The following is a 16,852-nucleotide window of genomic DNA, read 5'->3' on the forward strand; positions in this document are numbered from 1 at the left end:
TTTTTACACTGATTTTATCCCAGTTAACATTAGGGTGCATGAAATTCCCTATTATTGTTGCCCTTTTTTGTTCCTGTACTTCTCAGCAATTTGTCTATTATGTTTGCTCTTCTTCAGAGGTGTCTACAGTATACATTCAACAGTGATTGCTGACTTTTTGTTCCTCAATTCAACCCATATGGCCTCATTTGATGATCTTTCTAGCATTGTGCAAAATTATTTCATGAGCCAATGTCCCTCTTCATCCTCTCTTAAAGCCCTGTAACCAGGAGTGCTGAATTGCCAGTCTTGCCCTTCTTGAAGCTGTTTCAGTAACAGCTATGGTATCATACTTCCCAGTCACCAGCTGTGCCCTTAGCTCATCTGCCTTATTCACTAGTCGCCTTAATGCATTCAAGTATATTTCATTGATCAGTGAACAATTTCTTTGTTCTTTATCTTTAAGCCTTTGTTTCTTCTGCCTTCCAAATTCACTAATTTTCTGGCTTTTCTTTCCCACTTTTCATCTTTTTCCTGGGAATCTATGCTCAGGTTCCCATCCTTCTGCCAAGCTAGTTTAAGTCCTCCCCAACAGCAGTAGTGAACCTCCCTGTCACAATATTGGTCCCATTGAAGAGCAATCTGTCTGGTTTGGATAGCTACCATCTCAGACTGAACCAAAGCCCTAAGGAACTCAAGCCCCTCCCTCTTGCACCCTCTCTCCAGCCAATGTCACTGGCTCTATCTCCCTATTTCTGGAATCACTAACATGGCACTGGGAATAATCCGGATAATACTACCTGGGATACTGCTTTTTCATTCCGTCCTGACTTCTTAAAATCTGTTTGCAAGACTTCATCCCTTTCTACTTATGTCCTTGGTACAAATATGAACTACAGCCTCTGGTTGTTCATTATTTCACCCCCCCAACCACCTCCCTCCCTCAGAGTGCTCTGCAGCAGTTAGTGACACTCCTGATACCAGGGAGATGTCATACATTCTGGATTCACTTGTGCAGCCAGAGGAAGACTTGCTTGCTTCCTGTTGTTTTCCTGACCTGCCACTTCCTCCCCATCTCCATCACCCATTCCCTCTCTGTCTGGATACTTAAGCTGTAGGGTGACCATCTCCTGGAATGTGTTATTCATGTCACTCTAAGTCTCCATGGTACTTTGTGATATCAGCTGCTGCTTAGGCTCAAACACCAAGTTGAAGCTCTTCCACCTGTTGCTTCTTGCGCATGATTCTCTTTGAGCAAGATAAGCCTCGGTATGTGCCTTTAACAGATCTGGTGCACCCAGCTTCACCTCCATTTAGTAGACTACCAAATATATCCTTTAGTTGAACCCACTATCCTAACTTAGAAAAAAAAGCTATCTGCAATACTTGCCAACCAATCAACTGTTTTGAGTTTATTCCTTGACTTCCATTTGTTTTTGTATCGCTTTCTCTCTTGGTTTTTCCAGGGTGCTGTCATTTTTGTTAACAACATTAATGCTGGGAATGGAGGGAGTAGAACAGGCTGAGAAAAACAAAAATAAAGTCAATTTTTTTCTACATTAAGGGCTGATTGTTCAGGGAGGATTTGTCAGTTTAAGTTAGATAATGGCACAAGTCAAGGTTTAGACAAATAGATAGTTGTGCCATTGTGAATGTATCAGAATGTTTAAGTTCCTTTTATTCTTTCCAGTTTTAAGGAAGGTGAAGAGGAAATACCCAGTTATTTTCTTCCTTGAATGGGTATTTTTAAAAATCTGTTTGTCTTTGTCAGATTACATGGCTGCAGGTGCTTGGGGAGCATGTGGGGTAATTAATTGCAACATGAGTAGGATAGGATGGATAGACCAATTGATTTTTTGCATCCATCATTTTTATATGCTTGCATGAAAGTGCCATGTCTTTAGGTGAAAATAATTTTACTATGTAACAAACTAAGTGGTAAACAAAAATTATATCCCCTACAATAATACAAAGAAGGTTTTTCCTTGACAACTTAAGACAAAATAATGTTTCAAATAGCAATGCTATTTATCATTAAAATCACTAATTGTATCAATAATCACTGATCTATTTTAAATCCGCCCCTCTTCCCCCACCCCACCGATCCCACTTGATTACAAACAACTGTAGACAAATAGGAGATATTTTAAGATTTATTTTATATACTTTACAAAGTTATAAAACACTCAGGTCAATACTTTATTAGGAATGATACTATTTCCCATTCAGAAACAAATTGCAAACTAAAACACAACTGAAAACTTAGGTATGTTGAGCTAAAAGGATCAAGAAATTATATAAAAATAGCTTTCTAGTGTAGGCCAGACAGCATCAGGCTAACAGGCATTACTTTCTGTAGAGTTAACCAGTAACACAGTGACATGGAACTTCTGATAATTTCCAACTCATCAGTCAAGTTTAAGTTCATACAATATAGGCAAAAACAGTTGGGATCGTTTCACATTTAAACAAGTTATCAAGGGACTATGTTACTTATCAAAAATGGTCACAGTTGGTAAACCTGAACTCTACAAAAAAAATCACAGAGGCTTATTTGTTGTTCATCACCGTGGATAAATAAAAGCTACTGGTAAAGTTACAAATGTTTGCAAATGCAAGCAGAGTTTGGAAATCATGCGTAAGTAGTGTTCAAGTCTTTTTCCACCTCAACTCTTCAGGTCTTCGCCATGCAGCTTGCAGAACTCAAAGAACCAAAGATCCACTTGTTTTTTTTAAATAATTTTATTCATTCCAGTCTCATGCTGAATCTAAATTTGGACTAAAGACTTTTTTTTTCTTTTTTCCGTGTTTCTTATGCTTCTTTTTCTTCTTTAATTTTTCCTTAATAAAAAAAAAAAAATGCTATCAGTATTAACAGTAGTGATTATATGATCATACCAGTACCAATATGGTGTTGTATCTTACTGTCATCTTTGCCTTAAATTTTAGTCAAGGTAACTAGCACGGAGTAAGCTCACTAATTTTGTTCTGCACATAGAAGCAATTATGGTTAGGGACTCTCCAACCTTCCATTAGTATCCACACAATTCCTGAATCAGACTCTTAAACAGCCATTTAGTTGTAACTCATACGCCCTGATTGCAAGCTATTTTTCACACTGAATATACTGTAGCAATTATTTAAAACCACTTCTTCCAAATACATTATACTGAACAAACAATCTCTGATTAATCTGGAGCATTATCTATGTTTTTCTGTGAAAATGCGAACCAGATTTTGATGGAAAATTTTCTTGACGTCAGTAATGGTTCTATACAAAATGCTTCCGACTCAAAGAACCTTCATTTCAATTCATTTTTAAAATTACATTTCCAATCTTGTTCCTTTTCACAAGCATGGTACAGATTGTGAAAGTGGGGCATTGACAAATAATTACTATAGAACAAAATAACTACATACAGTATTTAGATACTTTTTGTAGAGAGGACTATAGGATCAGTGGCAGAGAGATTGGAAGAGAGAATTCCAGTCATTAATTATTTTACTGCTTTTATTAGTGAACTGAATTCCAGGGTCTAAATGTTGAATAATGCTATTATGCCCTTTGCAAGCATAAATATTATTGGGGGGAGCAGTGTGGGGGGCGGGGCTAGTATTTGGAAAATGGTGTTGTTGTACTTTATATGACTGCAGTGTACTTAACACCAGATGAAGTGAAAGGGATGCATTTAAACTGGAAGGTAACTAATTAAGAAACTGAAAGATAAAGCAGAATGTCAATTCACTACTAGGACAGCAAAGCAGATCAAACTAGTTAAGCATTTGTAAGGTAGGCATCCTGGTCATCAGGATATTTTGCAAACTAGTGAGATGTACAAGGTAATAAACCGGCAGGATAATTAATTATCTATATTAATCAGAGATTGTGAATCTTTTATATTATCAGAATGTAAAATAGTATTACTATGCAGCAATTAAAACAGATGCACTGCAATTTCAAATGAGTTACAACCTAAATCAGTAATGGAATATAAAAACAAACAGAGCAACATCAAGTGGAAAGCTTTCAGTGAAAATAGTAAAGAGATTCTTTCGTCAACAAAATATCTTTAACTGATGTGGACAAACTTACGTTAGAGTTACTCGGAGCAATTTAGTTTTGTATTTTTCCCCCACTAGTAGCTGCATTCATTCAATGCTCCAATTGGAAAAAAAAGGGGGAAAGTCAAAATGTTTGCGAGGAAATCAGCTAGTTTCACCGGCATGAAAGAAATCCTAGTTCAGAATAATTGCTTTAAGAAAAGAGATCAAACAGGATTGGCAGGAAGTATTTAAAGCAAATTTGAGTAGATATGGTAAAAGAGAGATTAGAGCAATTAGAAAAGAATTTAGAAAAATATAAAAACTAAAACACAGTTCAACATGCAACTGTTTAAACAGCAATAAAAAGAATAAAAACAGAGGAACTTGTATTCAAATGTAAACATAATTAAGTGTGTAAATGTAAAGAGGTAAGACCATAACATTTGCTGACAAGATCCTTGGTTTACATTCAGATGCACATACAATAGCAACCAGACAAAACTGAACTTGCAAAAGACTTTAATTACGCCACAACTGGAAGGATTGTGCAGTTTTGGGAACCTCATTATTGGACAGATCCATTAGAAATGTGGATGTAGATTCACTAGGATATTACAAAAGACTGAGTTATGAAGAATGAATTGATGAAGTTGGGGTGGATCTTTAGGTTATGATAAAGTCATAGATTTTCACTGGTCTACAAGGCAGTTAAGAGGGGGAGATTCTAAAATAATCACAGAAAGGTGAGATTAGAAAACAATCTTTATAAAAAGATAGTATGCAATCCTTGCCACAGTGTTATTGAAACAGATTTTATGTTTTAATGTACTTAATTTGAGAGCTGTTTCTACAAAAGGAGTATTCAAGGACAGAGAACTGAGTTTAGACCTAACAACTCATGTTAGCACATACATACACAGTTCCCAAACGGAGTCACATGGACTCTTCACTCTGCATCACAAGTAATTTCCAAATAACCCTTTATTGAAAAAAACTAAGGCACTCAGGTCAGAGTTATTCATAGCACTGAAAGAGGTCATTCGGCCCAATGAGTCAATGCCAGCTCTCTATGGAGCAAAATTTCCATTCCCGTGCTCTATACCTGTAGCCCTACAAGTTTTTCCTTCAAGTGCCCATCCAATGTCCTTTTAAAATCATTGAGCATCTCTGCTCCCTCCAATCTTAAGGAAGCGAATTCCAGGCCATTATCATTTGCTGCGTAAAAAATCTCTTCCTCAATTTCCCCTCTTACCCAAAATCTCTAGTCCATATCTAACCAGCTAGTGGGAACAATTTCATCCTCGTCTATCTTATCCAAACCCATAACAATCTAGTGTCCCTCTATCAAATATCCCTTCAATTTCTTTTGCTCTCAAGGAGAACCCCAGCTTCTCCACCTAACCTTGTAACAGAAATTCCCCAATCCTAGAATCATATCTCTTCCATACCCTTGCATCCTTCCAAAGTGTGATGACCAGAAGTGCCTAGATGTGGCCTAACCAGAGCTTTATAAAAGGTAATATTGTATTATCACATGGGGTTAGTGCATTTTATGTTTTGGTCTATCTCATAACATTACCAGGGTCAATTGTACCACCAATTTTATTCATGTTTAGTACTTACAGCAGTTTTATCTCTCTCTTCATTATTTTTCTTTTTCCTTGACTGTGCCTTAAAAATAAATGTGATCATTAATGAAATACAGTTGACAAACTACAGGAAATGTTAATGAGATCCATACAATTCAAATACCAATAATCTGTGCCATAGCAATGCTATTCAGTTTTGATCTTTAAAATTTTGATTCCTTCAATAACTTTTCAACTTCACGGTTTGAGGTGTGGTGAAGCCCAGTTTCACTTGGATGATTTTTTAAAAAGGCTGTGCTTTTAAGTCACCACCTAAGCATGGAAATCTAGACAGATACTCCACTGTAACCTCTGAGATACTGTCCTTTAAATTAGATTGAAATCAAAGTTCTGTCTGCCATTTTGAGTTAGTCAGGTAGATGTATTTAAGAAAAAAGTTCTATTTTAGATAGAAAGTGAAGGATATAAATTGAGTCAATTTTACATACTTAGAAGCTTCTTTTTAAAGAGCCAAAAGTTACTAACTCAATTACAAATTACCAATACCAATTACAAATACACCTCCAGACACATTCAGTTTGCTGCTATACATAGCATAACTGAATCCACCGTTAATGCCCAATACGCACACAGCACTTAAGTTGAGTTTCTCCCTGTGTTTCGGCCAATATTCCTCCCTCAACGATCGCCACCAAAACTAAATTAACTGATCATTCACTTTGTTTCTGTGTGATCTTGCTGTGCACACAATGATTGATATGTTTGCCAATGGAACAGTTTCTTTAATTGAGAGGGGAATTAACTGTATGAAACATTGTGGTTTTATTTGAGAGATGCAATGCAGGTTGTACAAAATGCAAGCCATTATTTTGCTTCTTGCATAATTTAGTGGTAAATGTCAAGTATCTAAAATAAAATTTTATTGTGCAAGACCCATAATCACATTTTCAATCACAAGATTGTACAAAACAGTACCTTGATTTATATATATTTATGCTATTTTCCCTGCACCACTGATGGTTTACTTATCATGGGTACCATCAGCTTCTGGGTCATGGATTGATTTGGTTTTAACAATGATCTATTGCCGTCGACCTTCAGGCTTTCAATTCACTAAAAATAATTAATAGCTTTGTGGCTTTTTTAAAGCTTACGAATAACCAAATGATTGGAGACTCTTCTCACACCAATACACCCTTTGCAAGCTAAATCTTGCAATAATTTTTAATAAAGCAAAACCAGAAAGAAGCATACTTTATACAGCAGGATATTATAGCAATAAAACAACTCTAAGGCACCAAAGACAATTTTAAGCACACCAACAGTAATAAAGTGCATCATGACAAGCAATCACACTGGGAAGTAAAAGCCACAGCAAATAGAACATAGAACAGTACAGCACAGAACAGGCCCTTTGGCCCACGATGTTGTGCCGAGCTTTATCTGAAACCAAGATCAAGCTATCCCACTCCCCATCATCCTGGTGTGCTCCATGTGCCTATCCAATAACCGCTTAAATGTTTCTAAAGTGTCTGACTCCACTATCACTGCAGGCAGTCCATTCCACACCCCAACCACTCTCTGCGTAAAGAACCTACCTCTGATATCCATCCTGTATCTCCCACCACGAACCCTATAGTTATGCCCCCTTGTAATAGCTCCATCCACCCGAGGAAATAGTCTTTGAACGTTCACTCTATCTATCCCCTTCATCATTTTATACACCTCTATTAAGTCTCCCCTCAGCCTCCTCCGCTCCAGAGAGAACAGCCCTAGCTCCCTCAACCTTTCCTCATATGACCTACCCTCCAAACCAGGCAGCATCCTGGTAAATCTCCTCTGCACTCCTTCCAGCGCTTCCACATCCTTCCTATAGTGAGGTGACCAGAACTGCACACAATATTCCAAATGTGGTCTCACCAAGGTCCTGTACAGTTGCAGCATAACCCCACGGCTCTTAAACTCCAACCCCCTGTTAATAAAAGCTAACACACTATAGGCCTTCTTCACAGCTCTATCCACTTGACTGGCAACCTTTAGAGATCTGTGGATATGGACCCCAAGATCTCTCTGTTCCTCCACAGTCTTCAGAACCCTACCTTTGACCCTGTAATCCACATTTAAATTAGTCCTACCAAAATGAATCACCTCACATTTATCAGGGTTAAACTCCATTTGCCATTTTTCAGCCCAGCTTTGCATCCTATCTATGTCTCTTTGCAGCCTACAACAGCCCTCCACCTCATCCACTACTCCACCAATCTTGGTGTCATCAGCAAATTTACTGATCCACCCTTCAGCCCCCTCCTCTAAGTCATTAATAAAAATCACAAAGAGCAGTGGACCAAGCACCGATCCCTGCGGCACACCGCTAGCAACCTGCCTCCAATCCGAAAATTTTCCATATTTCCTCCAGCCTATTAGCCTGTAACACCTTCTCTTCCTCAAAAACATGGCCCCTCTCCTTGGTGAACACTGAAGAAAAGTATTCATTCATCACCTCGCCTATCTCTACTGACTCCATACACAAGTTCCCACTACTGTCCTTGACCGGCCCTAACCTCACCCTGGTCATTCTTTTATTCCTCACATAAGAGTAAAAAGCCTTGGGGTTTTCCTTGATCCGACCCGCCAAGGACTTCTCATGTCCCCTCCTAGCTCTCCTAAGCCCCTTTTTCAGCTTTGATGAGCAAAGATCAATTTGGGAGGTACAGTTGGGCCCTTGATTTAGTCTTCAACCAAATTATCTTGTCATATATTTAATTGCTATTTATGGTACAAACTGACAGAATTACAACAGTCACCACACTTTAAAAAATATTTATTGGCTGTAAAATGCTTTGGGCCATCCTGGACATGTGAAAATGCTATATTAATGCAAGTTTTCTTTCATTCTTTATGGAATTTCAACTAAAGGTGATACAAGTTAATAGGGCAATAAAGTGAAAATAAAATGACACCATGTGAAATAGGAACATGCACCCGACTAAATGGATATGACAAATGTTGAAAGAAAATCCTTCCTCTAAATGATTATAAACAATGAGACTTGGGGGGGGGGGGGGGGGGGGGGCGCGTTGGGGAAAAAGAGGAGGAAGAGAAAACGGGACGCCAGTCGCGATCTTCCCGGTCCATTTTTCAAAATGTAATCAGCCTGACACCAGGAATGGCACCGGCTGATTACCATATGCAGAAACTGCTCTGCATCTCTTTAGCAAGCCCAGGACTCAATTGTCTGGGCTCACTAAACTTTCTGTCCCCACTGGTGAAGGTCCACATCAGCAGGGATCATGTATGGTGGTACAAGTTAGAGTGGGGTGGGAGGAGGTGCCCCTTGGGAAGTGCCAGGTTGGCACTGCCCAGCAGGCACCAGGCAGTGCCACGGGTGAGGGGCCAGACCAGGGTCTTGGGGGGTGGGGTGCAGTAGGGCCTGCTACTGGGGCCAGTGCCTAGCCAGCCATTGGGTTGGGGTGCCACTAATCAGGAAGACGTCAAGGGGGGTGGGGGGGGTGGGGGGAAGGAGAAGAAGAGGAGGAAATCACCCCCAGGTGTCTATGCTGCTTAGATGTAACCCATAGAGTAGTTTTGCTTTACATGTTAGAGCTACAATTAATTTAAAAGCATTAAATGAGCTCTGGAAGGCTATGTCATTATGGAGATGGGTGGAGATTAAAGTCTAGTGAAATCCAGGGGCTGTGCAAGCCCACAGGAGCTAGCTGACTGTTAAAGAGTTGAAATTGTGCAAGTAGAGGTTGGAGGGCAGACTCAGAAATGTAGCCAAGCCTCAGGAGACAAACTGAAACCTTGGGAAGTGTGCAGTCATTGACGGTGTTGAAGTTTGGAGAGAATTCAGAAGCTTGATCATGGAAAATGAAACATTTGTGAGGGAGACAGTGTTTCAACAAGATTGGTTGACTCAGTGTTTACTGACGTCCAAGTGGATTGCTGAAAAATCTGTGGAATCTGCCTTGGTCACATTTGCTATTTAGTGTGTGGTGTGTTAATCCACATGCACCACATATTAGCCCTGAGTGAGTGTATAAGATAGATATATTGTAAATTTGATATGTTTAACCTTGTACAGTAAGGTTTGTTTTTGGTTCCCACAGATACCTACAGAAGAGCCTGAACTTCAGAAATAACAATTTGGTTGTTAAAGACTCTGGGACACCTGCAGATACAAATGCAAGTCTGTTTATTCACAGTTTACTTTTGCCCTTAAGTATGTCACTTCTAGTTTCTGTCCTCAAGATGATAAATCACCTGAATTATCCAATTCTAAACATTTCAGTCATTTCAGTTGCGAAGTAGAGGTAACTGATCATAAACTATAGTATTAGAGTGTTTTTTTTCCTGAAAAAAACTGAAGGTTTTAAACAGAACTAACAGCTTGGGAAAGGTGAAGAATTCACTGATGGCCCATAACTGGAGACAGTGACCACAATTTGGTGTCTTTTGTTATTGCAATGGAGAGGGATAGGGCCATACGGCAGGGCACAGTTTACAATTGGGGGAAGAGGTAATTATGATGCAATCAGGCAGGAATTAGGAAGCATAGGATGGGAACAAAAATTGTCAGGGAAAGGCACTAATGATAAGTGGAACTTTTTCAAGGAACAAATACTGCGTGTCCTAGATAGGTATGTCCCTGCCAGGCAAAGAGGAAATGGCCGAGTGAGAGAACCATGGTTCACAAAAGTGGTGGAATGGCTTGTCAAGAGGAAGGAGGAAGCGTATCTTAGGTTGAGAAAACAAGGTTCAGTTGGCTCGATGGAGGGTTACAAGTTAGCAAGAAATGAGCTGAAAAAGGGGCTTAGGAGAGCTAGGAGGGGGCATGAGAAGTCCTTGGCGGGTCGGATCAAGGAAAACCCCAAGGCTTTTTACTCTTATGTGAGGAATAAAAGAATGACCAGGGTGAGGCTGGGGCCGGTCAAGGACGGCAGTGGGAATTTGTGCATGGAGTCAGAAGAGATAGGAGAGGTGATGAATGAATACTTTTCTTCGGTGTTCACCAAGGAGAGGGGCCATGTTTTTGAGGAAGAGAGGGTGTCACAGGCCGATAGGCTGGAGGAAGTAGATGTTTGGAGGGAAGATGTACTAGCAATTTTGAATAAACTGAAAGTTGATAAGTCCCCTGGACCTGATGAAATATATCCTAAGATTCTTTGGGAGGCAAGGGATGAGATAGCAGAGCCTTTGGCATTGATCTTTGCGTCCTCATGTCCACGGGGGTGGTGCCAGAGGACTGGAGAGTGGCAAATGTTGTTCCTCTGTTTAAGAAAGGGAATAGAAATGACCCTGGTAATTATAGGCCGGTTAGTCTTACTTCGGTGGTCGGTAAGTTGATGGAAAAGGTCCTTAGGTATAGGATTTACGACCATTTAGAAAGATGCAGCTTAATCCAGGATAGTCAGCACGGATTTGTGAAGGGCAAGTCTTGCCTCACAAATTGGATTGAATTTTTTGAGGAGGTACCTAAGTGTGTAGATGAAGGTAGTGCAGTTGATGTCATATACATGGATTTTAGTAAGGCGTTTGATAAAGTCCCCCATGGTCGGCTTATGAAGAAAGTAAGGATGTGTGGGATAGAGGGAAGTTTGGCCGATTGGATAGGTAACTGGCTATCTAACAGAAGACAGAGGGTGGTGGTGGATGGAAAATTTTCGGACTGGAAACCGGTTACCAGCGGAGTGCCACAGGGATCAGTGCTTGGTCCTCTGCTATTTGTAATTTTTATAAATGACTTGGAGGAGGGGGCTGAAGGGTGGATCAGTAAATTTGCTAATGACACCAAGATTGGTGGAGTAGTGGATGAGGTGGAGGGCTGTTGTAGGCTGCAAAGAGATATAGATAGGATGCAGAGCTGGGCTGAAAAATGGCAAATGGAGTTTAACCCTGACAAATGCGAGGTGATTCATTTTGCTAGGACAAATTTAAATGTGGATTACAGGATCAAAGGTAGGGTTCTGAAGAATGTGGAGGAACAGAGAGATCTTGGGGTTCATATCCATAGGTCTCTAAAGGTTGCCACTCAAGTGGATAGAGCCGTGAAGAAGGCCTATAGTGTGTTGGCGTTCATTAACAGGGGGTTTGAGTTTAAGAGCCGTGGGGTTATGCTGCAACTGTACAGGACCTTGGTGAGACCACATTTGGAATATTGTGTGCAGTTCTGGTCACCTCACTACAAGAAGGATGTGGAGACACTGGAAAGAGTGCAAAGGAGATTTACCAGGATGCTGCCTGGTTTGGACGGTAGGTCTCATGAGGAAAGGTTGAGGGAACTTGGGCTTTTCTCTTTGGAGCGGAGGAGATTGAGAGGATACTTGATAGAGGTTTATAAGATGATGAGGGGGATAGATAGAGTGAACGTTCAAAGACTATTTCCTCGGGTGAATGGAGTGGTAACGAGGGGGCATAACTATAGGGTTCATGGTGGGAGATATAGGAAGGATGTCCGAGGTAGGTTTTTTACTCAGAGTGTGGTTGGGGTGTGGAATGGACTGCCTGCAGGGATAGTGGAGTCAGAAACTTTAGGAACATTTAAGAAGCTATTGGATAGGCACATGGTGTACTTCGGGATGATAGGGAGGAAATAGCTTGATCTGGGTTTCAGACAAAGCTCGGCACAACATCGTGGGCCTAAGGGCCTGTTCTGTGCTGTACTGTTCTATGTTCTAACTCTAGGGAGGATAAAGCCTATATTATCCTGTGTGTCTCCTCTCAATGATGATAGGCCCCATCTCCTCAGCATTGGTGCCAAACACGGAATATCTCCACTCAGTCAGAGAGGTTTACAGCATGGAAACAGGCCCTTCGGCCCAACTTGTCCATGCCGTCCCACCCCAAACTAATCCCAATTGCCTGCATTTGGCCCATATCCCTCTATACCCATGTAACTATAAAATAGTTCACTCCACCACCACCCTTCACCCAGGGCATCTCTCCAAAAATCTGGAACCTCCCTCCCAGAATCCAAAACCTCACAGTATGACCAGATTGTGGAAATCCTCCCTCGTCAACTCAGCAGACCGCGCCCAGTGTTGATAGAGCATTGAATGGAGTTCATAGGGTCAATATCCAATGTTTACACATATTTTAACTACACTCCAGAACAGCATCCCTAATGCCATTAGTCCATGGCAACTGTCCTGATGCCATATTATTGTGTACCCAAACTCCCACACTTTGCCTTGTTCAGAAACACCTTTGGAGACCTTCAAATGTCTATTTCCAGAATCCAGTCTACTCTTGATCATGAGCAAAATGATGGAGGGGGTCATTAACCATGCCATCAAGCAGTTATCACTCACCAATAATCAGTTCATTGATGGTTAGTTTGGGTTTCCCCAGTGTCACTCCTGACCCGATTACAGCCTTGATCCAAATACTGAATACAGATTTGAACTCCAGAGGTGAATCGGGGGTAACTGCCCTTGACATCAAGACAACACTGACCAAGTGTGGTATCAAGAAGGCTAGCAAAACTGGAGTCAATGAAATTGGGTGGGGAGAACTTGTCACTGGTCAGAGTCATAATTAGCACAAAGGAAGATGGTTGTTGTTGCTGGAAGTCAGATCAATTCCAAGACATAACTGCAGGAGTTCCTCAGGGTTGTGTCCTAGGCCCAAGCATTTGCAGCTGCTTCACCAACGACCTTCCTTCCACCAGCAGAAATGGGGATGTTTACCGATGATTGCGCAACTTTCAGCACCATTTACTGCTCAGATACTAAAGTAGTTCACGTCAAAATGCAGCAAAAGCCGGAAAACATTCAGGCTTTGATTGATAAGTGGTAAGTAACATTCATGCCACACAAGTGGTAGGGAATGATCATCCCCAACAGGGGAAAATGTAACCATCTCCTCATGATATTCCATGACATTAACCCATGAATCCCCTACTGTCAGCATCCTGGGTGGGGATTATCATTGACCAGAAATTCAACTGGACCAACCACATAAACACTGTGGCTGCAGGGGCAGGTCAGAGGCTGGGAATTCCATGGAGAGTAACTCACCTCCTGACTCTCTAAAGCCTGTCTACCATCTACAAGGCACAAGACAGGAGTGTGATGGAATACTCTCCACTTGCCTGATGATTGCAGCTCAAACAACATTCAAGGAGGTTAACACCATCCAGGACAAAGCAGCCCACTTGAGTCGCACCCCATTCCATAAACATTTACTCCCTCCATCACCAACATAAAATGGCAGCAGTATGTAGATTCTACAAGATGCACTGCAGCAATCAACCAAGGCTCCTTTGATAGCATTTTCCAAACTCAATCTTTACCATCTTAAAGTAAGCAGCAGCAGATGCATGGGAACATCATCACCAGCAAATTCCCTCCAAGCTACTCATCATCCTGGAAATAAAAATCTCTCCAACCAACATCAGTGCAGTCAGACTCTATCCTCAAAGATCCCAGGCTCTGGGATCACATGCCATACACTTCTGCTGCAGCAGGGTCAGTTTCAATATTACCAGTCTTGCAATTTTGCTTAGACAGTATCTTTAAACTCTACAATCTTTATAGGATCAGCTGTATCGCCTCTCCAAGTCACATGCTATCCTATCTTGAACATACCGTCTGCATTCAATTACTCCTTCAAAGTTTTGGAATTAGCTATCTGATGGGGGGGTAGTATAGAATTCTAATATGAGGCTCTTCATTTTAGTTTTAACTATAATAAATAGGCTAGGTTAAGGTAATTATAAAGTGCCTTATTTCACAATGTGTCTGGAACAAAATATACAAAGGTATTATAAACTATACAACCACAAATTAACCAAGTATTATAAGCTTAAGCTGTAATTTCTATATATATTGTGCGCCTTGGTCAACTTTGTTCTGAATGCAGCATGATGGGAGTGTTTCCCATCATGGTAGACAGGCCAAATTCTGTTAATACAATGAAGCACAGAAAACAGCTTCTATTATCTGTTTTTGGATACACGAAAACAAGTTTAATCATAGGCCTGCTATTTAAGGGAGTAAATTTGTTCATGGGTAGTGAGGCTGGAACAGTCTCTCAAGCTGATAAAGGAGGCCCAGGTTCCAGCAAAAAAGTGACTCCTTTCACCAATTAAAAAAAAAAATCACAGATGTTGGCTATGGCCTTGGTTATTGGTAATGATGTGGGTTAGGTTTCCTAGGTAAAGGGGAAGGAATCTACATGGGCAATAAGCTACAGATCTCCTACAGAGCAGAGCAAAAAGCCGAGTGGGTAGAAGGGGCATTTGCAGAGAGGTTACGCTTAAACATAGTGGGGACGGACTCTCGGACACTCCTATGCAGTGGAGTGAAAAAGCCGCGTAGCTAGAGAAGCATCAAGGGGCTAGACCGTGCGTATAGGGAACTCACAGGGAGGGGTTCCAGAGATAGAGAAGGGACAATGCTGTGAGAGAGAACCAGCAGGGTACAGGTCTCCTGAGAGAGAGAGCGAGAGAGACAGGTTAAATTGGTTGGTCTAAAGTATCATAGACCAAAAAGGGGAGTAAAGGGTTAAAAGCAGGCACAGACTCTGTGTATGGCAGAGAGAGAGAGAGATATCATGTAATTGTGTGATCCATGGTCATTTTCAAGAATAGGAATCTGAGATTTGAGCTCTGCCATGTTGGGAAAGGAAAATCAATTTCAAAATGGTGTTACGTTACGTCTGAAAAATTCTAAGGAGAGTTAACCATTTAGGCACACAGTTGATTTGATTTTGTATTGGTCTGTGTTGGTTGCGGAGGCAAAGTTGTAAAAATAATTATTCTTGCAAATTTTGAGCTAAACTGGAGAGATTGTAAGTGTAAAAGTTTTAATTTAGTAGGGATATTTAAAAGTGATAAAATTAAATTAAATTTTGGATTAATATGCATCAAGCTTGTTGTTACTTTCGAAAATGTATTCTTGATAGAACTGACAATGAAAAGATAAATGGAAAGAATTATTCCGGAGTGTTTGAAGTGATGATGTCAATCTGAGCAAATTTACTACGCCCAACAAGCAGAGAATTAACTCATTCCATCTCAGACAGGATAGATCTCTGCGTTACAAGACTTGCAGCAGTTTTAAGATATAAAATCAAAAATCTAACAGAAAGGAGAGTTGCAGAAGGCAGAATGGGATTGCGTGTTTAATGATGGGAATTATTATACTGCCAAAATGCATTCTAGTTAAAGTGTGTGACATGGATGTGCAAAGTAGTGAATCAACCACAAAACTGGAGGAGTAGTTTTGAATACAAAGCATACCCTGTTGTAAATTTTGAATATGGGAAGGTTGAAAACTGTATTAGATGCCAGACGGGCTACAAGGGAGAGCCCGCCTATAACACCAAATTGACAGATTAATATAATTAGAGATGAGGGAAACAATTCAGTGGAACAAATGAGAAAGGAAAATGACCAGGGTAATAAATGATACGTTATAGAGGCGCTGATAGTAAACAGAGGAGGACAGAATCAAAAGTGTGATTCATTGGATACAAGAGAGCATTTAAAGAGATTCTAAGTAGAACACAGTTTAGGTGATAGCTATGGATGAAAGAACAAAGTTTTCTTAAAAGAAAGGAGAGATAAGATAGACACTAATGGACAGCTGAAAGCCCACAACACTCTGAGTTTGGGATGATTTGGACATAAGAAAATGTACTGTAAGCAAGTTACCTTAATAAAATGATATTTAAGATAAGAACAAACAATTAAAATAAGTTATGGGCTGGAATCAAATTGAAAGATTTGATCCCTGTTTCAAAGATGCTATTAGGTTATAGAATTTGGGAAAAAAAAGTTTCCAGAGGACCAGGGGAAGGTTAGTTGCGTACAAAGGTTTTTCACCGGAAAAAGGGTAAGACAAGTATTGAAGACTTTTTAACTATTGTAGGAATTTTGTGGAAGATTATGCCCAGGTGGTAATGCCCTTACAGGACTTGATAAAGGCAGGAAGGGCTAGTCAGGAAAAGACAGAGTGGGGAGATGAGGTAGTACAGGCTTTTTCAGATTTGAAGCAGGCTTTTGTGATAGCCCCAGCTTTGGTCACCAAACCATCCCACATTTTCTGTGAGGAAAATAATGCAATACAGGCAGCTGTAGTTGCTCAGCAGTATGGAGTCAGATTGAGACTGATTGGGTGTTACTCTGCTCAGTTACCCAGTTGCCAGAGGGATGCATCGGTATGTGGGGGCACTAGCTTGCGCCTCGTGGCTGTCAGTGTGTCGGAGCCCTTCACCTTGATGGGAAAATAATCCTC

General features: G+C 40.6%; 1 protein-coding gene across 1 annotated transcript in view; it reads right to left on the reverse strand.

Moving 5' to 3' along the window:
- Positions 1-2,116: 2,116 nt before the first annotated feature.
- fam133b (family with sequence similarity 133 member B) overlaps positions 2,117-16,852 on the reverse strand; it is a 62,904-nt gene continuing 48,168 nt past the window's right edge. Inside the window, exons 10-11 of the mRNA XM_078239004.1 lie at positions 5,647-5,694; positions 2,117-2,820 (exon numbers count right to left, since the gene is read on the reverse strand). Of these exons, the coding sequence (XP_078095130.1) occupies positions 2,737-2,820; positions 5,647-5,694 (132 nt within the window). The 3' untranslated portion in view covers positions 2,117-2,736. The remainder of the gene's footprint in view (positions 2,821-5,646; positions 5,695-16,852) is intronic.

This window comes from Mustelus asterias, chromosome 2 (genome assembly GCF_964213995.1).
Source record: "Mustelus asterias chromosome 2, sMusAst1.hap1.1, whole genome shotgun sequence".
In the NCBI taxonomy this organism is placed as follows: domain Eukaryota; kingdom Metazoa; phylum Chordata; class Chondrichthyes; order Carcharhiniformes; family Triakidae; genus Mustelus; species Mustelus asterias.